The following is a 26152-nucleotide window of genomic DNA, read 5'->3' as shown; positions in this document are numbered from 1 at the left end:
TGACACTAGTTAGTAAAGGTTCGGTATCTCTGAAGCAAAGATCGCGTCCTAGAGTAACTGATGTTCGTTTGTTTACAAAATTTTCCTTTCAATTTTGAATAGAGTTTAACAATGTGTTTGTATTTGAGGTTTTTGTTACGTATTTAAATAAATTAATTTCCTTTGAGATAGAATAGCAATTATCAACTGTTTTCAGATTAAGTTCTCTGGACACCAAGTATTGAGTTTATTATTTCAAATAAAACAATAAAATCTAATACCGAATAACTAAAACATATTGCCATCCTGCTCATACTCTTTGAAATAACAAAGATACATTTACTTGAATAATGGAAACTCACCAACTTAACGTAACCGAATAAAGTTATTCGTATCATGTGATTAAATAAATTTATGTAAACGCCGTGTGCAGATATTTAAATAATTTAATAATTTTTTACATAATCGTTAAATACATAGAACTGAGCATCTGCCTCTATTAATCGTAGAGGCACTTCTAAAAGAAGAAGAAAGAAATTAACTATAATCTTAAGCATTGTTTTTTTACATCGTTCTTTTCTGAAACCAAAATCCCTGTATACAAATTAGTTGAAGATTCTAGTTAAATAATATACATATTTTATCTCTATAATCTTCTTCTTATATATATAATTGGAATCTCGGAATCGGTTCCAACGATTTTAATAAAATTTAGTACATAGGAGTTTCGGGGGCGATAAATCAATCTAGCCAGGAATCATTTTTAGCAAATGTCATTTCATTCGTGTTTCATCGATAATCAACTTAAACATAAACTTGGAAGAAAAATAACAAAAAGGAGGCGTTTGAGTTCGAAAAATATTATTCATATTTCATCATTTTATTAGTAATTCGTACCTAAATATAATTTCCAAAAAACACAATTTAAAAAAAAATACCGAGCAAAGCTCCGGCCATTCAGGTACTATAAAAGTAAATAGTGATAAAAATATAACGTATAAGTGCATATAAAAGACATCAACGATATCTAAATAAAAATTATAATCAATTTCTCAAATAATTTAATTTATTTTACAGCTTAAAAATTAATAAATTATTTTCTTAGCATCAATAGGTACTGGATATGAAACGCAAAGGAACTGAAACCTTTTGCATTTTAATCAACTTTTATTTATGTCATAATTAAAGATCTTAAGTTGTTTTGTATTGTTTTTATAAATCGGCAAAAAATTAACAACTAGACGTATTGAAACGTGAAAAATATAATTACATTTTGTACCACTAAAACACATTTGTATATATATGTATTTACTAGGTTATTGAATTAATATTTACTATATAAAACAATGAAAATACTTATGTACATTCCATTGAGATTTTATATAAGAATCAATAAAATAAATTAAAATTAATACTTCTCTTCTCAAGCACCCTTATCTTAACATTTATAACAGGGACTCCATCTGTGAAGACTAAAGTAACTAAGTGACAACTTCAATACAATGTCACTTCTTACAAACAGAATTAAAATGTACCACAAGCGAACCTCGCAAGTATCGCCGAAGATAGCACCATTGCGCATTCTAATACCACATCACGTATTAATGCTTGTATATAAACCGAGCCCTGATCATGCATAGTATACATTGTGACCGCATGTCGGACGGCAGTCGGACGCATCTGCCGTCATTTAATTAAAACAAATCGCGAAATATAAAGTGCGAAATGAAATTATTTGTGATTTTATCCCTTGCGGCGCTTGCCAGTGCACAATATCCAGCATCGAAACTCGTTAAAAACATTTATAAAGAATGTTTGAGTCAATATTCCGTGGAGTGTGTGAAACCAAGAACCCTGGAGTGGATTTCTCGAGTTGGAAACGATGATGAAATTAAAATCACCGATAATCTATCCATTGTCAAGATGGGAACGCTGGAAGATGATGAAGAAGTAGACCCTAGGATGGCTAAGGACCCTGCGTACGCGATGTTCGATAAAGTAGATCGCTTTCTCCAAACTCATTCTATCAGAGTGAAAGTGCCTGATGAGATCGTGAGCTCTTCTGCATCGGAGTATGTGCCCAGGTCGCTGCTGACAGACCTTCCTTCGGAGCTGAGCATGCCATTGGATGGCGAAGAAGAAGTAGAAACCTTCGAAGGCAGGAAGAAGAAGATCAAGCTCCCCAAGCCTTTGAGGATCAAGAGCAGTGCGTACCTCATTAAAAAATTACAAAGAAAAAAACTAATACTTTGTTACTAACTAATTTTTTGATTCCAGAACACGGTTTCATCAAGAAGGTGGTCCTGCCCTTCCTTCTCGGTTTGAAGTTCAAGACTGCTGTCCTCGTGCCCCTTGCTCTCGCTATGATCGCCCTTAAGACCTGGAAGGCTCTTACTCTTGGTCTCATCTCCCTTGTTCTTTCTGGTAAGGTCTCATGATAAAAAGTAATATTAAGTCTAGGTTACTTTGATATCAGAGATAGGAAATTTATAACTTTCTGTTTATTTTCCAGGTGCTATGGTCATCTTCAAATTCACCAAACCTAAGGTTGTGAACTACGAAGTGATCCATTATCCCCAGCACCACGTCGAGCACCACGTAGATCACCACGCTCCAGGCTGGGACTCCCACGGCCCTTACCAAGCGAGATCCTACGAAGATGCCCACGAAATCGCCTACTCAGGGCAAATCTAAACCAAAAACATATGCTAAGCTTTAAAATAACACGGACCTCTGATTAATTTATTTATTTAAATTATTTATTATACTGTAAATAAAGTTATGATTTAAGTTTTCAAATTATACTAATCGTTTGTTATTTTTTACCCTATTTTAGTACTACAACGTTTTTGTCCTTGGATATATTTTCATCAGTCCATTTAAAACCTCCTTTTGGATACTTAAAAAGTTCATTAGCTTTTTTATGTTGTTTAGATATATCTACATCAGAAACGAGTTTCCTATCATTGTTATTGACCAGTATTTGAATTTCTTCTTCAGAGATTTTATCATCTGTATCGTAGTGTTCGATTTTCAAAATGTCTTCTAATAACGAACTTTGCACTTTTTCTGGAGTATTATCAATAAAAGGATTAAATTCTGTTGTATGTTCTTGCGAATTTTTTATAATCGATTCCATGTGTTTCAATTTGGAGTTCGTTTTCTTTTCTTTATGCCTTCCACTTTCTTTTAAATCAATATTCAAATCAGGACGTTTTGTATCCGGCCTAAACGATAGTAACTGTTTAGTAAACTTTTCATACACTTTGGAACGTTTCAAAGGATTCATTTTGTATATATTTAGTAGTGTGTTCAATTCATTATCTGAATATCCTGTTTTTATTCTTTGATGCGATATAACACGTTGAAGAGTTGTTACCTGTGAAAATGTTTACATTAGCGTAAGGTAAAAAAAAATCCAGGCGCTTATATTTAAATTCTACGCACGTGGGGAAACTTTGTGGTTGATTTTAAAAACATAATTTAAAAGTTAAATAAGTATTTATAATATAACGTATACGAACATCAGACAGCACTCTTCATCCAGCAGTAAACAAATAGTCTGACGACGAAGATGATAATGAATAAAAACAAATGAAAAGCAAATTTTGATTATTTGCGATGCGAATATTTAGATGGATGGATGTTTGTTTGAAGATATCTCAAGAACGGCTGTATGGATGTCGCTGAAATTTGGCATAGATGTAGAACATCTGGAAGAACACATAGGCTACTAAATAAGTTTTTTTTTTAATACCGCGTGGATGCAACGCGGGCGACTGCTATTCTATTATAAGTTTAATTTTTGATAGAGATAGAACATCTGTCAAAAGTAAAAAAAAAACTGTTTATTTTAGTATGAATTTCAGAAAATAAACAATCGTATTTTCTTTCTTGTTTGTTGTTTTCTTGGATTCGAAAACAACAAACAAGAAAGAAGGTTAATTTCAAATTATAAACACGTGTAGCTGTACATTATACTAATCAGTTCGATAGAATTTCACCTCATTACGCATTTGATCACGTATCAAAGTGAAATGAGGGTGCAAAGTTCCGTCTCAACGTCGACTGGGGAATGAAGTCACCTCTATTGTCTGCCAATACCAAAATAGAAATGAAACTAGATAGTGGATGTGACGTCAGAGAAATGAATTACTTTTGATGAAGTTTGATAAAGGGGAATACTTGTTGACCTGTTTTTCATAGAATCATACAAGGCAAATTTTTATGCAGAAAGATGATAATCACATATAGAAAAACGGAATAAAAATGGCTACAAAGGTAAAAAAAAATGTAAAGACGATTTGTCTCGCTATGCACGGACAGTTCCAAGCAATTCGCTTACAGCCCTATTTTTTTGCGTTGTCAATGTTGCCGTCAAGTCAACTTGAAGCTGTAGTATCTGACTGCTTGAAACTGTCCGTTTTTATGGACCTATGTATATAGGTAGATTAGTTGCTTACAACTATTACAGTATTAAATCAAATTTCCTCAAGGTCGATTCACAGTTTTTATTTTAATACTTACAATCTAACTAATATTATATATGCTTATGTTAAGATCATATATCTCCAGAACGGCTGAACAGATCTCGATTAAATTTGGCATACATATAGAATATAGTCTGGAAGAACACATACGCTACTATTTTTTTTAATTCGCGCACAAAGTCGCATGCGATCGCTAGTTATTAATACTAATATTATAAGTCTGAAAATGTGATGAAATATTTACCAGAAAAACGTTTACCACGATTAGGAGAACTCTCATTTAGTGCATTGTACTAAGACTGTTATGTATCGAGTAATCATTGTTTAGATTGAATAAAGTCAACAAAATGTTGATTACAACGGTTATATTTTGAAATACATAACCGTTTTACTAATATTGTAGTTTTAATTCATACATGTAGTCGCCATCTTGGATTTTTTTATGATGTAAGACATTTGTCTATGGATTTCAACGGTCTAGTTTAGAATTTGGAGGTTATGTATTTTTTTGCTGTGTGTTTTAATACATGTTCTTGAAGAAAGGGTATGTATACATAAATCTTACTAATATTATAAATGCAAAAATTTAGATGGATAGATGGTTGTTAGAAGGTACCTCTAAAACAATTTAACGGATTTAGAAGAAATTTGGCATGGATGTAGAAAATAGTCTGGAAGAACACATTATTAAGTTTTAATAAGCGCGGACATAGTCGCGGGCGACAATTATAGGATTATAAATGAAAGTTGGGAATACTTCATGGAAAGCGTTGGTTACCAAGGAATATTAATTATAAAAAATAACATCTTCTGAAGAAGAAAAAATATTTTAAAATTGGTGTAAATAAAATGAAACAAAATTAACATAGTTTTTAAATTAAATAAATTTAATTTAATATTAAAATAAATTAATAAATAACTAATTGAATAAATAACTTTCTTTGCGATAAACAATTTGGATTGTTCCGAACGATGACTAACTTTGGGTTGCCACTGCCAAAAATATTTACAAAATATATTGTTATCCTTATCTGTTTTCAAAAGAATGAAAGAGAAGGTAACGTTTTTTTGTTACATGTTCGGGAGTGAAAACTCATAGTAACGTTCTACTTATTTTTTGAGCAAAAAAGTTTTTGAAACGGAGACTAAAGTCCTAGTGACTAAATTGTTTAATAATTAATAAAAATAAATTAATTATAACTAAGTATAAAAAGGGTCTTGACAGACGGACAACAAAGTGATCCTATAAGGGTTCCGTTTTTTTGCCTATAAGGTACAGAACCCAAAAAATTAACATAAAACAACGTAAAATAACATTTAGGTTGTGCTTAAAGTATTTTTAATATGGGTTTTGCCGAAATATTTATTAATTATTTAGTAAAATTGACACAGACATATAACAAAGATAGAAAATACATGTTTATTACCTAAGAATAAATATGTAAACTAGAAAAATATTTTAAATATCTCTAACAAATGCAAGATTTTTTAAATTTAAAATTATTTTAATACATCCTTTATATAATTTTTTTATTCAAAGCTTTCCAAACGCCATCTATCTTTTGTCAAAAGTTAATAAGCTTTTGATAAGTAAAAGCACCAAGAGATGGCGTTAGGATAGCTTGGTTTAATTTAAAATCAATTAAGTTACTATACACGTAGTAGAAATGTTAGTCAATTTAATTTACGATTTCTTTCTTTTAAATTAAATTGTGTATCTGTTTGGCTAAACCTGATTTAAAAATCATAAAAACGAAGTTTAAACACGGCTAAACACTCACGTATATTCGTCACGTATATATAACGTAATAATAAATACAGTTTACATAATTCCTATGAGACTTTACGCACAAAATATTTATCATTTTATTTCGAAGTTGTAAATATTACTTTTGATTGTAATTAATATTACAATGTGGATATAGAAGTGTACAGTCTTTTTGTTCCTGTCCATCTCTAGCCGCTTGCACATATCTGTAGTACCTTAGCGCCATCTTGCTGTCAGCGGGTGGAACTAATTCAGTTGAGTCCCTGGAAAATAAAAACAAAAATGTATCATTAAAAAGCAAAGGAAAAGTAGTTGAGAAAGTTATATCTGGCCAGTAACATCATAACGAAAGAAAAAATTGGTAAAGTACGAATAACAAGAGCTCTCAAAAAACAGTTGTGAATTATTATAGCTGTGTTCTGCATTTTGTCTCTCCCACCAATATGGAAAGGAAGGGGGCCAATATGGCGGGGATAAGAAAGAGACAGATCGGACAAGTTAAGGGTCTATACACGCAGCATAAAAACAACGAAGTACTTTTTAAAAGAAGGAATGTCATCCACTAGGTTGTGTACTCTCTTGTCATTTAATAGACTAATTTTCAAATAAACAAAATAACAATAGAATTTGTTTCACAAATACCGTTGTCTACCAACCGAAGTAAAATTTGTGATCAAAAGCCATGACGGATTTTATTATAATGACTTCCAATCTAATTTGGAACAAAGATAGAGACACGTATTTATAGAAATTATGAATTCGTACCAATTTCGTCATAATTCGCGGTACTGACCACTTTTTAAAAAGAAAACATATACATTTTAAAAACGTTTAAAATTTTTTTTTATCTCTGTTTTGTCAAGCATATTCACAGGGATGACGATACGTTTTATACAGATAATTTTATCTCAGAAACCAACGGTAAGTTTTTTTTTTATATCATAAGGTGGCAAACGAGCGAGCGGCCACCTGAAATCGCAGAAATAGCGAAGTGACCGTTGCCCATAGACATACGCAATTGAATATGCGTTGCCTACCTTTAATCGACGGAGAAGAGGATGCACAGAAAGAAAAAAAATTGCCTTTCCATGCATCCTCTCATCCGGAAAGTCCACTTCCTCTTCCCATCCTTTCCCTATGAGAAAAAGGGTGGGAAGGGAAAGAAAACTAAATTAGACCAACGGGACGCACACTCATCAGACGAAACGCGGAATTGCTTCCACTTGACTGCTGTCTTCTGCGTGGTCGTGGTATTCCATCGGGCGAGCCGGGCCAAGGGAAAAACATTCGAAAATTCTAACAATACTATTTCAAAAAGCAACTAACACTTTAAAGAGTAGTTTTAAACTATACTCACTTGCTTAATTCATTAGAGACTAGATTACTGTACGGAGAGTGTTTGAACGGATCGCTATACATTGCGCAGACAGCTCGCTCTCTGCAACCGACGTCATTCGCTCCCATCGGCATCAGAATTGTGTCTACTTTCTCCAATAACGCACCGTAGAATTTCTCAGCTGCTATTGTATCCTGTAATCGAATTTAACATAGAAAATTACTAGGTTTACTGTCACAAAGTCATGAGTAAGATAGAGTTAAGGGCCTTTAACGTCTCATATTAAGTAGTCATCTAGTTTAGATTTCCAACATTAAATCTACTTTGTATGCCAATCTAAATTTATCATCATCATCAGCTCAATATACGTCTCCACCAAGGGGCTCAGAGCCTACCCTAAGTTAGGGGTGACTAGGCCATAGTCAACCTCGATGGCCAAGTGCGGGTTGGTTGACTTCACACATATCTTTGAATTTCTTCTCAGATATGTGCAGGTTGCATCACGATGTTTTCCTTCACCGTAAGAACATCGTGTACATATGTAAATCAGAAATAGAAAAATACATTGGTACATGGCGGGATTCGAACCCAGGACCTCTCCAATCTAAATTATTAATAATTAATCTATAATAGATGTTATTCCAAGATTTTGCATGGTCAAAACTCTAGCCAATATTTATTCTATAAAAGTAATATACTCTCAAAATAGAATTGAGTATGAAAGTTCTCATAATTCTGAGACTCACTCATTTAACTCTGACAAATTTTACTCAAAGAATACTCACAGGATCTTGAGCAGCGAGTATTTCTTGCTGTTGTCTTACAAGTTCTGTCTCAGCTTTCACTCGATTTGTTTCTGTTAGCTTCGCCTGTGATACTCTGATGATCTCATCTCTGACGGGAGATGCAGGCGCTCGGGCTGCGAGTGATGCTGCACGGATCTGGAAATTTAAATCGTTTTTATCATATCACAATTTTCTATTGTCTTCTTTTTTCTTAATTAAGCAAAATAGATTATTTTACTTACGAGTGCTTCTTGTTCTGGATCTCTTGCTGTAGCTTTCTTGTTCCTGTAGTAAGGATTGGGAGGTCCGACGGGTCTGAGAATAACATTGTAATTGTAGTTGTGGTTGTAAAATGTATGTAAGGATGGATAGATGTTTGTTAGAAGGTATCTCTGGAACAGCTCAACGGATCTTGATGAAATTTGAGACAGATGTAGAACATGGTTGCGGACGAAAGCGAAAGCGTGCCCATGACCTCGCCATCATACGTAGGAGGAACAGAGGTGTTTAGTGGGTATGCTTCCCATCTGGAAGATAATCCCACATAACTACCGTGACCCCCGGGGCACGGAGTATGCATAAAGCATTTCCCTCTGACAAAAAGATGTAGAGCATAGTCTAAAAGTACACATAGGGTATTAAGATTTCTTTTTTTCCTCGTGAAAACTAGATTGTAATAAATTTCAGAGAGACACATATCAAGAATTTCATTTAAAAATTATAAAGAATCTATTCTAAATTACCTTACCTATACCTTATTACTTATTAGGGCCCATAACACGTTAGCTGCCAGAATGTTTTTTCGAAAAACGATTTTTTTTTTAAATTTTATCCAAAACCATTTCAATGGGGCCTTGCGGGTCACGTTGTATACAACAATTCGATTAAAAAGCCACAGCGAGGTGTTGAATGGATATATGGCTTGTCGGACACATAGTCCGACATGGCAGCTAACGTGTTAGAGTGCGAAAAGAATTAAAACAATGAAGTAATTTTCTCCTGAAAATATCTTTGTATTTGATGAATATTGTATTGAAAGTGAATTTATAACAAAGATGTTCCATTCGTCGTTTTTATTATAATGACGTGATAGAATGTTGTTACAATTTTAATATCGTTTGAAAACGTAAATCGTTCGAGCAGAGTATTTTCACTCGCACGCAATTTCTTATATAATATGTTTTATAGATCGATGCCCTCACTTTTACATTTGAAAGGCTTAAATCATTTTTAATATTGAATGCCATAGCAATTGAGATATAATATATGAAATTCTCTTTATTTTTTTAGGGACTTTCGTTCTTTTGCACACCTCAGTCCAACATATATAAAAGCAAGGGACATAACAATAAAAAAGCAATGATAATACCAAAAACAAACGATAATATTTCCAATTAATTCATATCTACAAAGCCTTTAGCATCATATTTCGTACGCCGTCTGCTAGAGATAATGGTTGGGCCAAAGTAAACAGAAGTTCGACAACATTGATTTCTCAACGATGTTTTGTTGAATACGTTGAAGCGTAATTAAATGTCTTTCCGTTAGATGGCGCCACGAGAAAAGTAAAAAGTACTGGCACATATTGGCGCCGTGAGATTTTATATTTTTTTTTACAAATGGGGTGGTAGTCTTTTGTTTTATTTTTTCATTATAATTTACAGTGAGTTTTGCAATGAGCTGAGAAAGTGTCCTAAATGTTCTTATTTAATATATAGTAGGGCTTGTTTTGTTTTATGTAAAGTTTTAATTATAAATTCATAATAAACATTTCAGTGAAGAGTGTGTTACTATTTGAACAAAGTTTGGTGCCTTAACCCGGGAGTACTGTTTTGATTGTGTACGAGAACATTTAACAATTCAAATGTTTGAAGAATTAAAAGTGTGTCTGCGAGCAAGAGGAGTTTGAGTGGGTAAGTAAAGCACAAATTAATTATAAAAAATTGCCTAAAGATCTGCTTACTGCGATGTATATTGAAACGAAAATATAGGCGTTAGATAAACTGCGGGAGTCATTCTTGAGTATTTATAACGAGATTGTTGCCTCTGTAGACAAGCCTATGTAGAACCTTTCATATACAATGTATATATGTATACATCTAATTATGTATAAGATTGTATAGCAGGCATTGTTTTTCTAAATTAAACGATAATAAACAAGGATTTGACAATTAAGTACAATGGACTTTTGAGGTTATAGTCTGGACAAAATAATCGATCGCGTATCTGTAGATGTAGAACAAAAGAATGTCGTGGAGAGGATACATCAAAGAGCAGAGATTATACAGATCACTGGCTATCGCCCCCGACTCCGTCTGGGTATTAGATAAAACTTAATTAGTAACCTTTGTGTTCTTCCAAACTATGATCTACAACTTTGCAAAATTTCAGCGAAATACATTAGACATTCTGGAGATCTTACAATTATCCATCCATCCATCTAAACTTTCGCATTTATAATATTAGTAAGATTAACTAGGTGGTTGAAAGTGGAAAACACTGAAATCTGTGGCCGTGACTATCTTTGAGTAAGACCTTTCATGTGTAAAGAAGATTTAAATTGTATTGTAACTAATCTTATTCTTAATAAATTACCTTATTGGACTACCAGGCGGAACCTTATGTCCTCCGGAAGGCGCAACAACATTTGGTACTGCGTTATTACTGCTCGCGTATTCACCAATGTTGGCCTGACCTGGAAAGATGAAAAATCTCCTATAATGTCCTAATCTAAAGATATGACAAATAAGTATGTGAATCTTTTAAGTTTTTGAGACGACAAGGATTTTCAGTTTGAGTTTTTTGGAAAGTGTAGTTTTTGAGTCTATGAGTAAGTGACTTCGTGGGTTATAACCTATTCATGGTTGTCATATGTATTTTTAATTTTAGCTTAAAATAAAAATTCTTTATTACCTGGTGGAAGACCGAGTCCCCAAGAATTGATGTCATTGATATCATTTGCGTGCGGCTTGAAGTTAGCTATGGCATTCCGATGTATATCTGACCCGATGTACCTGATGAAATACAATTTATAGCGTTTGGATTATTTAATGCAAGTCACAAAAAACAATAATGGATGCACATGGTAATGGGCATGATAGGGATAGTTTTGAATATGATTGTGAAGAGAAAAATCGGTAGGCGGTAGGCCTTTCAGACGGGGCCGCGGACGAGTACGAAAGTGTGCCCGTGGTCCCGTCCCGATGCGTTGGAGGAACAGAGAGGTTTAGTGGGTATGCCTCCGCTATGGAGGAGAATCCCACATAACTACCGCGTCCCCCCCGGGTCCCGGAGTATACATAAAGCATTCCTCACTGGAAAAAAAAGGTGGTAGGCCTTTGAAAATATGGATAGTTTGCGTAAAAGATGGCATGATGAAGAAGGGATTGAAATGGGCAATGATAGTTCCATCTGGAAGACGAAAATTTGGTATGTGTAGTGACATGAGAGGATGTTGTTGATTATTATTACTTACTCGCTGCCAAGTCCCGGTCCTGAAAGTTCCCAGTCTTGAGTATTGTAGTCAAGTGTGTGCGGATGATGTTCAACGTGCGGCTTCACCACGACGTGTGATGGATGACCATATGCCGGACCATACGGTGCCTGGAAGAATATGTCGTTATAGCAACCATAGATTTTTATTATAATGAAAGAAATAGTTCCTAATCACAAACCCACTTGATGGTAAGTGGTGGAAAGATGATACGCACTAGCTTGGACACAGCGCTTTAGTAGCCCTTGAAATTGAGGAGTACACTTCGTTCAATTATGATTCTTTTAACTCATAACGATAGAGTCTATTTTCTTACTTATTAATTATCCTATAAAAAGTTAACCTTTATTTTCTTAACATCGTTTACATTATGAAGCATCTGCATCTTATTAATACAGAATGTCTTTGGAAAGCGTTGTTCTATTATCTCGGAAGCTTGTCTGCCATGTCTTTATTTTTTATCAGTATGAAAAGTGATATGAAAGTTACTCAGTCATATGAATTATGCTCATTATTTGTCAACTGAAATTGCATTTCAGTGAAAGTATAATGATTTCTACTTCGTATTTGAAATATCTTCAAATATTTGAGATAGATTTGTAATTTTGATGTGCCATTTCTACATACGAATTGTGAATGTTAGTAAAACCTCCTTCGAAACCTATGGCTTCTTTGCCTTTTTTCAAGAGGGCGAGTGCGTTACGCATACCGAGTGCCTAGGTAAAGCCACTCCGGTTATGTGGGACTCTCTCCACATCCCTAAGGGGACATGGAACCTACCCACTAAACCCCCTCTTTTTTTCAGAGGGGAATGCTTTATGCATAGTCCGCGCGCCGGGGGAGACGCGGTAGTTATGTGGGATTCTCTTCCGGATGGGAAGCGTACCCACTAAACCCCTCTGTTCCTCCTACGCATCATGGCGAGGCCACGGGCACGCTTGCGCTTTCGTCTGCAACCTACTAAACCCCCTCTGGTTCCCTCGAATCACTGTTTACCGGGGCGTGGGCACATGTAAATACTCTTCGCACACATGGCTTCTATGCCTAGTACTTTAAGCTTGTTTTTGCCGTTTTGGAAGCAGGTAAGCAACGCAAATGTACAGAATTCATTTCGTCTTATACAAAATGTTACAATATGATGAAATGAATCATGATAGCACAGGTTCAAATATTATAATACTTCCTCACCTTGTGATGATGGTGTGTAATCAAATGATGATGATGATGATACTTCGTTGTATGATAATTCTGGTGATACCACGAGCAAAGTTTGAATATATGACTCAATGCTGGGAATAGGAAGAGTAGGAATTTTAAGAACATCTTCTTTGCAGTGGACACTCCTAATACTAATGGCAGTACGAATATTAATTTCAAAGCTATTAGTTTTACTACCAATATGATAGCTAGTGCGGCCATTACTAATTTCTTTTTGATGTACTTCTCTGAAACAAAGGAATATATTTTTATAACTAAACGTTCTAAAAGTGTGTACATTTGTAAAAAGGTCTCATAAGAAATGTAAGTCTTTTTATTAGATGTAACAAATATTAACAAAGCCTGACTTTGACTGGGACTGATTAGTTTTTAGGTCCAAAATCCTTTAAGTTGTTGACTGTGGTAATCCACGGTAAGTCTAGGCATTTATTAGACATTTTATAAAATTATATTAGACATTTATTTCAGATTTTATAAAGTAGAAAAAATACTTATTTATTATTGTTAGGAAGATCATCCGACACTGTGCCGGTGTATCAGCGCAACGCTAGCTTTACTAAAAATGTCAACGTTTATATCCCCTCACTTATCAATCTGACACTTGACTTGGTAACGAAAACGCGCTATTCGCTCTAAATGATTCTAACTAATAATGTCTAAAAGTAGGAACAAATAGATATGATGACTATAAGTTTGTAAAATTTAAATTTTACTTTTACGGGACTTTGTTTCAACATATTAATTTCCTTCCTCTTCCTCACTACTTTTACTTAACAAAAAAAAATTAAATTGACATGATACTCACTTATTTTATGAAAGAATATCCTCCCTTGTCCCACATCTTCCTTTGGCTCTAAATCTATATGTACTAGAGCTCCAGTCTTCGTTAAAGCTCGTGGAGAAACTTTTAATGTAGTTCCGTGAAAGAACATTTCGGGTAGCGTTAATTTAAGATCGTGTTCCATTAGAAATTTCACTCCCTTATCGTATAATGCGTCCGTCACTTCTTCCAATGGCGTTTCTGTGAACAATATAATTTTAATTACTGAAAGACCGTTCATCATCATCATCATTCTGAGAGAAAGACTGTATTCTAAAGATATTTTTTTTACATATTTCGTTTCATTAGTCCCTCTCGTCATCAGCTCACTACATGTCCCACTGAGGGGCTTGAAGCCCACCCAAAATTAGGGGTAACTATGCCATAGCCACTCTGGTCCAGTGCGGGTTGACTTTACGCATATCTTTGAATTTCTTTGCAGATATGTTCAGGTTGCGTCACGATAGATGGACCTTCGCCGTAAGAACGCCGGAAAGTAAGTAAATCGTAAGTAAACCGTAAGAAAGTAAATTGAAAAACACATTGGTAAATGGCGGGACTCGAACACAGGACCTGCAGATTATTCACTTTAAACATGCATAAATACATATCTTTCTTCTGTATTAATGTTGGTCAATAGTCTTATTTACTTTTACCGGAAACAATAGTTTTTTCCCTATTCAATGAAAATCATTTGAAACTTTTTTATTGCATTTTTAATTTCTCTGCAATATCGAGAACAATATTATTAATTATATCTCACGTTCCAGATAAAGTTGATTTACTTTCTACCACTTTTACATTAATCAGTAATAATTTAAATAAACAGTGTCTAAATGTATTTTTAGCATACAGGTAAAGTTTGAGAAAAACTTTGATCTTTTTCCTTCAATTTAGATAGATGTCGCCCGTGACTCCGTCCGCGTGGGATTAAAAAACAACAAAATAAATAGCCTATGTGTTCTTCCAGGAAATGTTCTATATGTATGCCAAATTTCATCGAGATCCGTTCAGCCGTTCTAGAGATACCTTCAAACAAACATCCATCCATCTAAACATTCGCATTTATAATATTAGTAAGATAGTAAGTTTGCTTGTTGTCTGTCGGACGAAATAGTTTTTAAAAGGAATATTTCCAGTAGGTCTAGCAAGAATATTAGTGTCAGCATTGTATCAGCTGCGACAAAGTGTTAAAATTTTTGTTCCTACCAGTCTTAAGTACAACAAAAATCTCATCCTAATATCGATATAATTGACGAGACAAAGGCCCATAGTATTGAGCTATTGGTATTGCGCGTGAAAGCAGACATCAAGTAAATATAACAATAGGCTTTGTAGTATCGTTATTACGTATTGTCGATGATTTTTCTCACATTTTCCGATGCGGAAGTTTTAAGAAGAAAGTTGTAAAGTAAGTACTCAGTAACAACACAGGTGCACTTACTAATATTATAAATGCGAATTTATAGATGAATGTTTGTTTGAAGATATCTCCGGAACAGCTCAACGCATGTAGATGAAATTTGGCATAGATGAAGAGCATATACTAGAAGAACACATAGGCTACTTGTAAAGTTTATTTTTAATACTGCGCGGACGGTGTCGTGGGCTACAGCTAGTGTACATGTAAGATTATTGTTGAATACGCTTCATGGTAGATTTATGTTTATAATTTGTTCTGTCACATTTGTGTTCCAGAAACTTTATTTTGCGGTTTGCAGTTCGTATGAGATAGATCTTGTGACCTACAAAATGTATTTATTTATACATTTATATTTCAAAGCGTTTAAATTTAACGCTTGGTTTTCATAGCGTTAATCACATTTGTAAAAATATTGCTTATTGTTTTGTCAGAGAAAATCCACACTAAACATGCTCTGCCATTAAGTGATTTTAGGTTATCTTACTAATTTACTAATATTAAATATGCGGAAGTTCAGATGGATGGATGTTTGTTAGTTATCTTAACAACGAGTTAACTGATCTCGGTGCCAATTTGGCATAGGTGTAGAAAATAATCTTGAAGAACACATAGGCTACTGTTTTAATTTTTAATTCAGCGCGGACGGAGTCGCGGGAAGAAGCTAGTTTACATAAAAATATAAAAAACTATTGAATTACTTACGACGAAATTATTTTGAGTTCATTTGTAAGGTGCAATTGTTTAACTTTAAATCCGGTTCTAACTTTAAATAATTTCTTTGTACAGTAAAGAAACACTTACGCAATCGAATAACATCTCTACGACCTACATAATAAGAGTTACGTTTATTGCACAAGTATTTATTGTAGTAAGCACCTGTCAAATAATTGATGTCCATTTTACATTGCATAATGATCTTTATCTCACGGTAATACGACACATTTTAGAACAAATTAATATTACCAGCGATTTAGTCTATTTTACTTTCACTTGGAGTGAAATGCTTTCGACGTTTCTTAGTATCTTGTCGTTAATTAAATTCTGTATTTAAAATTGAAATTTTTTAATCTGTGATAAAACAATTATCGTTACAATTTTTAAATATTTTATCATAATGACGCCGTTTAAAGTAAAAAAAAAAAGTTTAATAAAGCTTCTTTTTCTTACACAAGGGAAGACAATTACTAATCTGTCAAATGTCCGTTAAAAATAAAGGGGACAACATTTTCGATATTTTTTTTTTATTTATAAGAGAAGAGCAAACGAGCGGCGCGAACACCGAGATGATCACCGACACCCATGGACATCTGCAACACCAGAGAAACTGCAGATGCGTTGCCGGCCTATAAGGTCATAGCATACTCGCTTCTTGAAGGACCCTAATTCATATTGGTTTGAAAAATGATCGTAGATATTGCAAAATTATTTTGTATGGACCGGATCAAAACGTTAATAGACACAATATTTTTTAATATTAAACTAGTTGTTGCCTGCGACTCCGTTCGCGCGGGATTAAAAAGGTTCCTAAAGGTTTAAAAAGTTCCCCGGCAATAATTCAAATTTTTTGTCACCTTTTAAACCTTCTCTAGACCTCCACAAACATTTCAAGACCAAGATAAGATAAATCCGTTCAGCCGTTCTGGAGTTTTAGCGTGACTAATGAACACCAATTGATTTTTATATATATAGATAAACTAGCGCTTAACCACGATCCCCTTTGACAAATAATCTTACTTCCATGTACAGTTAAGTAAAAAAGTGTAATAAAAATATTGGTAATTGTAGTTTAGGTTCTCCATGTCGGAAATGCTCTGTTGACTACTATGATTATCCTAATTATGGTACAGACGCGCTGAACCGTCCACTGCACATGTCACTTCTGAAATTTAGAGCACGATTGTACTTTTATATGTTGTGTTGAGTATTAGACCGTGAGTTGGTACAGCCAAAATATTACAAGATACAAACTAGCTGACTACCGCGACTGCGTCCGCGCCGAAGAAAAAAAACTTAATAAGTAGCCTATGTCTTCGTCCACACTATGTTTTACATCTATGCCAAAATTCAGCGACATACATGCAGACATTCTTGAGACATCTTTTAACAAACATCCATCCATTCATACATCCAAAGATGCGCATTTATAAAATTAAAATTAATACTTAATATATAATAAGACTAACCGAGGGTATCTGAGACTAATATCTCTGTATAAAACTTACAATATGTTTTAAACGGAGATGTTGGACTCAAGAACCCACAGTTAGTAGTTAATTTAGAATATATACTAATTTAATTACTTAAAACATTAAAAATCTATCTTCAAAATGGAATCGTAGTATTAATTCGTACTACACAATTTAATTAGGCTTTTAAAGACCTAATGGTTAGTCATTTTCTATCCCCTTATGCCTTTACACCTCATTACTTCGCTTTTATGTACTACACTAATGGCCGTAATTCAGGTTATGTGGATGTCAATATGACAGACCTATGTTTATCTTTAATGTGGGTTTTCATTGACGACACGACCTATAAACAGTGTGAATTAGAGGGATCACACGCTGTGTGTATAGGCAATGGAAGCCCTAGGAAGCTTAAGCATAAATCTATTATATCTTACTAATATTTTAAATACGAATGTTTGGATGGATGGATGTTTGTTATAAGGTTTCTCCAGAACCGATAAACGGATCTCGCTGAAATTTGCCATAGTTGTAGAACATAGTCTGGAACACATAGGCTACTAACTAGATTGTTTTAATTCCGTGCGGAAGGAGTCGATGGCGACAGCTAGTATAAGTATAAAAATTTGCTTCAATACCAAAGATTAATTAGGGGATTAAATGATAAATAAATTTAATTATTTATTCTTCGAGAAAATGCAACTGTAAATAATAATTATAAATATAACATTTTTGTAAAACAGTAATTTATATTTGAGTACAGTGAAGAGCAAAAGTACCGTTGCATCCATATTGCAAATTATAACCTTCGAACTAAAACCTGACAGCGGAACTGTACAACCAAATGATAAAAACATCATTTGTTATTCAAATTTTTTTGAAAAGAAATTTAGTTAGTAACTAGAGCCTGACCTTTTTAACCTGTAGGTTAAAATTACATTTTGAACACAAATTATTCAAAATGTCAAGATTTATTTGAAGAAAATGTTTCTTAAGATGACCCAAAAATCTACATAGAACTATCTAACTAATCTTATCTTATTTCTTACTATAATATAATAAATGCGAATGTTTAGATGGATACATGGATGGATGTTTGTTTGAAGGTATCTTCAAAACGGCTGAACAAATCTCGATGAAATTTGGCATACTCGTACATATATAGGTAGATAGTATAGTCCGAAAGGACACATTGGCTAATTTTGTTTTTCTTTTAATTCCGCGCGGCCGGAGCCGAGGGCTACCGCTAGTAGGAAATTGTTTCGGTTGGCAGAAGTTAAATGAGCTATGACCTTTATTGTCATAAATAAATGTGAATAAGATTGAATTAAGAAGTTATTTTGTGCATAATTCTCCTTATATGAAAATTTGAGAACGATGAAACGAAAGTGCGTTGTTTACTTTTAGTGTAACCTTAAAATGTACGCCTACGTTTGTGGGTTACCTTATTAGTGTTCCATAAACAAAACTCTTAAGCTTTAAGCTTAATGCGCAATAACTTGAAGTATTTTCAATAACTTTATTTGCTGATTTTTATATGTTTGCATGTTAGCTATGGTTGGATTTCTTTGGTGTACATGAACTGACTCCTAGACGCATTTTGTTTTTAATTAATAACGTCACTATGATTATTTTACTTACCCTGAGTTTCTGAGATAAAAATTCCCATTTTAAATATATTGTTATCTCGAATATAAGATGACGGGGATAACAATATGTTTATACATAGATTTTAGTCTAAGAAACCCACGGTTAGGAAATTCTAAATTATATGACTACTGTTAATGTAAACACTTATATTATAAATGCGAATGTTTAGATGGATGTATGTTAGAAGGTAATTCCAGAACGGCTGCATGGATCTTGCTGAAATTTGGTATTATATAAATGTAGAACATAGCCTGAAAGAACTCATATACTACTAACTACATTTATAATTTCGTGGGGACGGAGTCAGCTAGCAGCTGTTTATTCCTAGTTGTTCCGACACATATTTTTCTTTAGAAAGCGATATCATTTTTCTTTTTATTGTTTTGTTTTAAGTTGTTTGTCGACAATCGAAGGCTTTCACAACTTTATCTCAAGTCAATCATAAACAGGAAGTCCGCTCTGTTAATGTATTTATCGTTTTTTATGACAGCCCTTTTAATAAGAATTAAACATTGAAACGAGAAATTAACCGAATGTACAGTCAGCTGCATAAATATGTACACACTAGTTGTCTGCATGCTTCCGTTAGCCGGAATAGAAAAAAAACTTAATTATTAGCCTATGTATTTTTCACGACTATCTTCTGCCTCTGTGCAGAGTCTTATCAAAATTCGTTGAGCCTTTCCGTCGATACTTACAAACAAACATCCATCCATCCGTCTGTATAAACTTTCCCATTTATAATATTAGTAAGATTGACTGACTTTAGAAACTTTTAGAGGCTTGTTGTTTTAAAAATATGTATGCTTGTATCCATCGATCTGCTTCCGACAATGAATACATGCTATTTATAGATACGTTTTTAAAACAAAAGGCCTATACAAGTTTCTAAAGTTATAAATATGAACACATTTATGCAGCTGACTGTACATGTTACAATCAAACCTTTTGACACACTCATTTAACAGGTTTCTACGTTCTTAATTTGCTAACGATATAACCGATCGAATTATAATTTTCTACGCACACAGATTTAATCGAAGCAAGAGGAGAAACTCCATAAGACCCATAATTTAGATGTTATGTTTCTACAAGTTTTCGACATAATTTCAATTTGAGAGTTAAGTCAACGAAATGGATAGAGAATAGACTTATAGTAGAGGTACTTGTAAACTTAGTTGAAATGCTAAATATGCAAACTATATGATAAATTCTTAACTTCACACGTTTCTAAGTCAAAAAGGAAACGGGTGGAGGTCACATTAAAATGGACAGTCTTCTGATTTCTATAACAAAACCAGACGGATGTGACACGAATATGTACGGTCCATTGTTACTATGCGTACGAGGTTTAAATGCGTTAATGCTTTCTCGCTTTGAGGTTATGAATTGAGTATTGTAAGGATGTTGAATGATGATTAGAAATTCAGAACTTGGAACATACGGCACTTGGTGACTGTGAAATTGTTATGAAGTCTGCCTATTTCTTTTTGTGAGTGTCATAATAGCTCACTGCTAATGCTATTATTACACATGTACTTTGGTTGTTTCTTAATTTTTGTTTAATTCAATCAAAACAAACTTAATTTTCTGTGCGTAGAAAATTAAATGACGATCGTTAAGGTAAGCAACAGTACAAACAATTTTAACTTGCACATATAGCAGCCGGTTAAACCAACCAACGGCTATTTGAATTCGCCAAAATAGCGAAGCGACCGCTACCTTTGGACATCTACATTTGCAGATGCAATCCTCCGTAAATCCAAAATATATATAGGACGCACTGAAAAAGGATATTTCTCCTTTCTATGTGTTCCCTTCTCTTCCAAATCCACTTCTCTTCCCTCTCCCCCCGCTATAAGAAATGGGTGCGAAAGGGAAGAGGATAATTAGTACTCCGAAATGCACACTCATCAGACTAAACGAGGAATTACTTCGTTTTGTGGTCGTGGTAATTTACGGGTCGAGCTGGTCTATTCGTGCAAAATATGTTATTGGCAGGTTCTATCATTGTTGATAAGATTATTTAAGTATTTGTGTACATCACAGGAGACCGAAGAGCTGACAGCAACCTCGGAAAAAGAATTAATTTATCTATTCAAAGAGGGAACGCTGTCAATATCTTCGGAACCTAGCATAAAGGGACACCTTTTAATAACTAGTTAGTTATTCATTTATTATGTTTCCTTAAATCACTTAATTACAAACATTAAGTGACTAAAGTTAATCATTAGCTTAGTTAATGAATTCTTTGTGTACTAACCTGATTCTTCTTCATCGTGGATTTCATTTTCTTCATCTAACGATCGTTTATCATCTTCTTTCTTGCTTCCAGTTACATAAATGATATTCGCTTCTTTACTATATTTATTGATGTCCACATTATTTTTCTTGAAACTCATACCATCAGCAACATTTACATCACCGTTAAAATCTAAACTTTCATCTAAATATGTATAAACGTTCTTTTGTAGACAACTAACTGACGGCTTAAATGTACATTCGTTAAGAATATTATCCCATAATCTATTCCCTGTATTAAATGTACCATTATGATAAACATTATTAAAAGATCTACCAGATATAGCTTCTAATATTTTTAACCTCTTCGGTATATCTTTCTCTATGTTTCTTATTTCATCGTCTGTTACATTTTCACTGCATTTCACTTCACTTTTGTTTATAATTAGAATTAATATTACACTAGTTTTTATTATATTTAACATATTGTTACTCTTTCGTCTCACGTTTTGTAGTTTTTTCGCGCACTTGAACACATTTTTGATGGCCATCGTAGAGCCAGAAAATTATAAACTTTTGTTGACGTATCCTTTTTGTAATGATTCCATTTTTCAGATGAAATGTAGACACTGTTTTTGTTGCCTTTGTTTTTCTTAGTTTTTATGCATGGTTATTGACATCTGCAAAAGAAAAAAAGTGAATTTTAAAAACAATTAAAAAATTAATACCAGTTCACAACTATATTTCAAATCGGCAGGACTCTACCGTCTATAGAAAATTTTCTATAGACAATTACAAAATCATAATGTCGTATCCATCATTGTCTTTGAAAATAACAGTTATAATAGTATTATATACAGGTAAATTTAAATAGAAAGCCACTAACTAAAGTATGAGTAAAATAGTGAAAGAAAAATTCATATTTTATATTAACTCAAGAAATCTTTAGTTAATTTAGAATTTAGAAAAGTACGTAAACAATTAATCAATAAATCTCTTAACCCCAATGTACTATTTACATTTAAACAAGAGACAATGAGGTTGTTCTAAAGTGTGCCTTGTCAAGTGTGTTTGCCGGTCATACGACCGGATTGGTTGAAGATTATCGACCATCAACGAATGAAATGTAGACTATAATATCAAGTGATTTATATCTCTTCTATATCTATATTTATAGCTTGCTATTGCCCGCGACTCCGTCCGCGCAGAATAAAAAAAATAATTACATACCCAATGTGACTGATATAGATGACAAAAACATGACAAAACATTGATAATGTTTCACGAAAGTTTGAATAATTTAAATACCAAATTTCATCGAGATCCGTTCAGCCGTTCTAGAGATACCTTCAAGCAAACATTCGCATTTATAATATTAGTAGGGTAAAGTAAGTCTTAGCATGCTCATTTAATGTTAATAGGACTAACTAAATGTCTGTCCGTGGGTTTCTGATACTTAATTATTTATACAAAATATATCTTTGATAAAAGAGATAAGAATATGTTTTAAACATTCATTATGCAATAATTATATTAAAAGTTTATTATAAAAAATGATCAACTTCTTAACCTTGACATCAGTCGTATCGAATATTCTTTTAAATAATTGCCACAAAGAAAGAAATTCGAAGAAAGTCTCCATAATATTAGTTAAATTAATCACTGCCAATAAAATTGATAAAGTAGATATTATATATAATGTTCTTAAAATGTACTCAATATTTTATTTATAGTGTTATTTTTATTGAATTATTTTAGCGTTTCGAAAGTGAAAATCTGTAAATAAAGTGAAAAGAAAATTAAGAAGATATTCAATAATAACTTTGAAACAATATCTTTTCAATTCTTTATAATAAAAGACATGATTATTGAAACATTATCTGTCGCACGTGACTACGTCCGCGTGGAATTAAAAAAAAACTTAGTAGCCTATTTTTTTTTATTGAAAATATTAGCAGATTTTTTTGTAAATTTACTAATATTTCTTTTACTATTCCAACTAAGCTAAAAGCTTGTGCTAGGATATGGTTTACGACAATAGTCAAATTGCGGGATTCGAACCCCCGACCTCGTGATCGGTAATCTGTACCCCTAACCATTAGGCTATTGACGCTTTTAAAGCCTATGTGTTCTTCCAGACTGTCTTATACTATGCCAAATTTTAGCAGGAATCATGATGTCGTTCTGGAGATACCTTGTAACAAATAATCCATCCAAACATTCGCAGTTGTAATATTAGTAAGATAATAAATTGATTATTACAATAATTATGATTTCTAAGTTGATATTAAGTTAAACTTAAATTCTTTAATGTTTCAATAAGTTAATGTTTGGTACATTAAAACATTATTGTCGTAGGATTTAAGTTAAATTAAGTTCGGTTTACAATTTTCCAGTCAGTTTACAATATTCCACAGAGATTATAAAATACGTTTACATTCAAGGTACCAGGATAACATAAGATTAAAGAGATTGAGTCTTTACACACATCAATGAACATCGTCTTGTTTTGGATTCCGAGGCAGCACGGATTCGTTACGCTTTCCAGTGGCGCGTGCAGCATCAACAAAGAATTAGATCGAATGGAACTCGCATTTATGTTACTTCATTAATATTTTAAACGAGGATTTTTAAGGAGTTTTTAATAGAAGTATTTATAACAAAGCGTCAAAGATTTAATAATTTTTCGACTTACTTTTCCGTGCAAAAATTGCTAAAAATATATAACAGAAAGCTTCAGTTTGACTTTCAGTCAATTTAAGTCTTCGTATCTGATATATAAACACGGCTAAACACTCACGTATATACGTCCGGTGGCGGCACCGACTAGTTTCGAGCCAATCGGGGGCCCTTCATCAGGATGAGTGGTACTGGTATTATTTCGCGGTCGCGGCCTGTCCCTCGTGAGCGTATATACGTATATACGGACGTATATACCTGAGTGTTTAGCCGTGTTTATATATCAGTTTAGTATAATGTCTCACGAAAGTTTGAATAATTTAAGTCTTCGTTTCCATCAATTATCCTTTATTAATGTTAACAATTATTAAAAGAAGTAAATTTTGTTCAAATAACTATAAAATTACAACTCTTACTAATATTATTACAACGAATATTTGGATGAATGGTTGGATGGGTTTTTGTTAGAAGGTATCTTCGAAACGGATCAACGAATTTTCACAAAATTTTGCACATATATAGAACATAGTCTGGAAGAACACATAGGCTATTATTAAGTGCTTTTTTATTCTGCGTGAACAGAGTCGCGCGCCACAGCTAGTAAGGTTATTCGAAGACGTAAATAAAAGTGATAGCCATTGACAGTCGACATTATGCAAATAAAAACGAGTAACTCACATATTTGTGAAGAAAGTAAGGACGCGCCTACTGGCCCCATTTAATATCACGTTGGTAACATGTCTCAAATTAAGTAATATAATAAGCATTTTTTTATTACTAGTGATTGAAAAAAAATAAAGGATATTTTCATTTTAGTTAAGAACCAAATCATTGACCAAATCGTTAAGAAACCAGAAAAATGTAAAAGAATTTTGAAATCGGCACTTCTAAATAAATAACATATTTATTGCAACTTAACAATCAATTGTTTTATATATCTACTTTTCTTTTGTTTAGCTTTTTTGTCTTTCTACTATAGTCTGAAAAAAAAACCGTTTAATCTCTGTCCTTTTTGTTTATATATTATATAATTGTGAAATGGTTAATAACGTCTGTATTTGTTAATTTGCTGATCTTATAAATTAATAAGCGACCAGTAAGTACACCTAAACCCTGTGGGTTTTTAGTGCTACTGTCTAACCGACGTTTAATTTGTTATGTGAAGTTTTTGTATAATAAATAAAAAAATAAAAAAAGTTAACTAATTTATATTTTGCTATAATCTCTATTTTATGTTATGATGTTTTCTTACTTTTAATTATTATAAGATGAAATAAATTGTTATCAAGAGGAACAAATCTATAATACAGTTAACATTTAACTGTAAATTTTCACAGTTTTCACATTTGTATAATACAAAAATGTATTTTATGTCCATATTTTCGTAAGTACTGAATACCACCTTTTTTTTAGTAACAGTTATGTTATATTTGTTATCAGTATTTCAATGTCACTGACAAAGATATGACGCTTCCATAAGATTTATATCTACGTTCACTCGACCGCGATGGACTTTTGTTTTCGAATGGATGGAACATTCCGTTCAAATTGCATCGGTTACATAGATGAATGGCTTTATAAACTGGATATGTCGTATTTTAACTATGCAAATTATTATAACAATAAACAATAGGAATGTAAAACAAAATAAAGAGCTACAATTCATTCATTTTTATATAGGTCGTAGAGTTTAGCCTGCGTAAGCTAAAAAAGCAAAATTGTCCCATTTTTCTCTGTGTTCTTGGAGCGGTTTATTGAGAATAACTTAAAAACTACATAATAGTTGTTAATGTTTCAAAATTGGAACCAATTGCCATGCGACACCTTTTGAATAAAATAAGAATAATGAAAATAGGACCTTTTTGAAGTCGGTTAAAAAATAGAGATATTTTGTGCATTGAAAAAAAAAAGTATGTAAAACTTAAGATTTTTTTAATTGATAAAAAAACAATACACCCAAAAATAAAAATTATTAAATAAATTATTATCTGTAAGCGCAAGAAAGTCACCTACTCGAGGTAAAACAAGAAATCTCTATTGACCATGCTCTTAGTTAGCGAGAAAGTGTTCAGAAATATAATATT

At 33.0% G+C, this 26152-nt stretch overlaps 2 protein-coding genes across 2 annotated transcripts in view; one reads left to right on the top strand and one right to left on the bottom strand.

Moving 5' to 3' along the window:
* Positions 1 to 1655: 1655 nt before the first annotated feature.
* Positions 1656 to 2781, top strand: Osi18 (DUF1676 domain-containing protein Osi18). The gene is given in 3 exon segments (NM_001312179.1): positions 1656 to 2185; positions 2257 to 2403; positions 2492 to 2781. Coding segments are annotated over 3 exon segments (810 nt in total). The 5' UTR covers positions 1656 to 1704; the 3' UTR covers positions 2674 to 2781.
* Positions 2782 to 6239: 3458 nt separating this feature from the next.
* Osi17 (DUF1676 domain-containing protein Osi17) overlaps positions 6240 to 26152 on the bottom strand; it is a 23417-nt gene continuing 3504 nt past the window's right edge. Inside the window, exons 2-11 of the mRNA XM_013309924.1 lie at positions 21412 to 22069; positions 13875 to 14090; positions 13040 to 13296; positions 11834 to 11961; positions 11272 to 11372; positions 10954 to 11053; positions 8601 to 8673; positions 8359 to 8514; positions 7595 to 7767; positions 6240 to 6500 (exon numbers count right to left, since the gene is read on the bottom strand). Coding sequence (XP_013165378.1) covers positions 6356 to 6500; positions 7595 to 7767; positions 8359 to 8514; positions 8601 to 8673; positions 10954 to 11053; positions 11272 to 11372; positions 11834 to 11961; positions 13040 to 13296; positions 13875 to 14090; positions 21412 to 21940 — 1878 coding nt within the window. The 5' untranslated portion in view covers positions 21941 to 22069 and the 3' untranslated portion in view covers positions 6240 to 6355. The remainder of the gene's footprint in view (positions 6501 to 7594; positions 7768 to 8358; positions 8515 to 8600; positions 8674 to 10953; positions 11054 to 11271; positions 11373 to 11833; positions 11962 to 13039; positions 13297 to 13874; positions 14091 to 21411; positions 22070 to 26152) is intronic.

This window comes from Papilio xuthus, unplaced genomic scaffold, assembly GCF_000836235.2.
Source record: "Papilio xuthus unplaced genomic scaffold, Pxut_1.1 DF827756.1, whole genome shotgun sequence".
NCBI lineage: Eukaryota > Metazoa > Arthropoda > Insecta > Lepidoptera > Papilionidae > Papilio > Papilio xuthus.
Note: the sequence above shows the minus strand (reverse complement) of the source record. Positions and strands in the feature narration are given on the sequence as shown.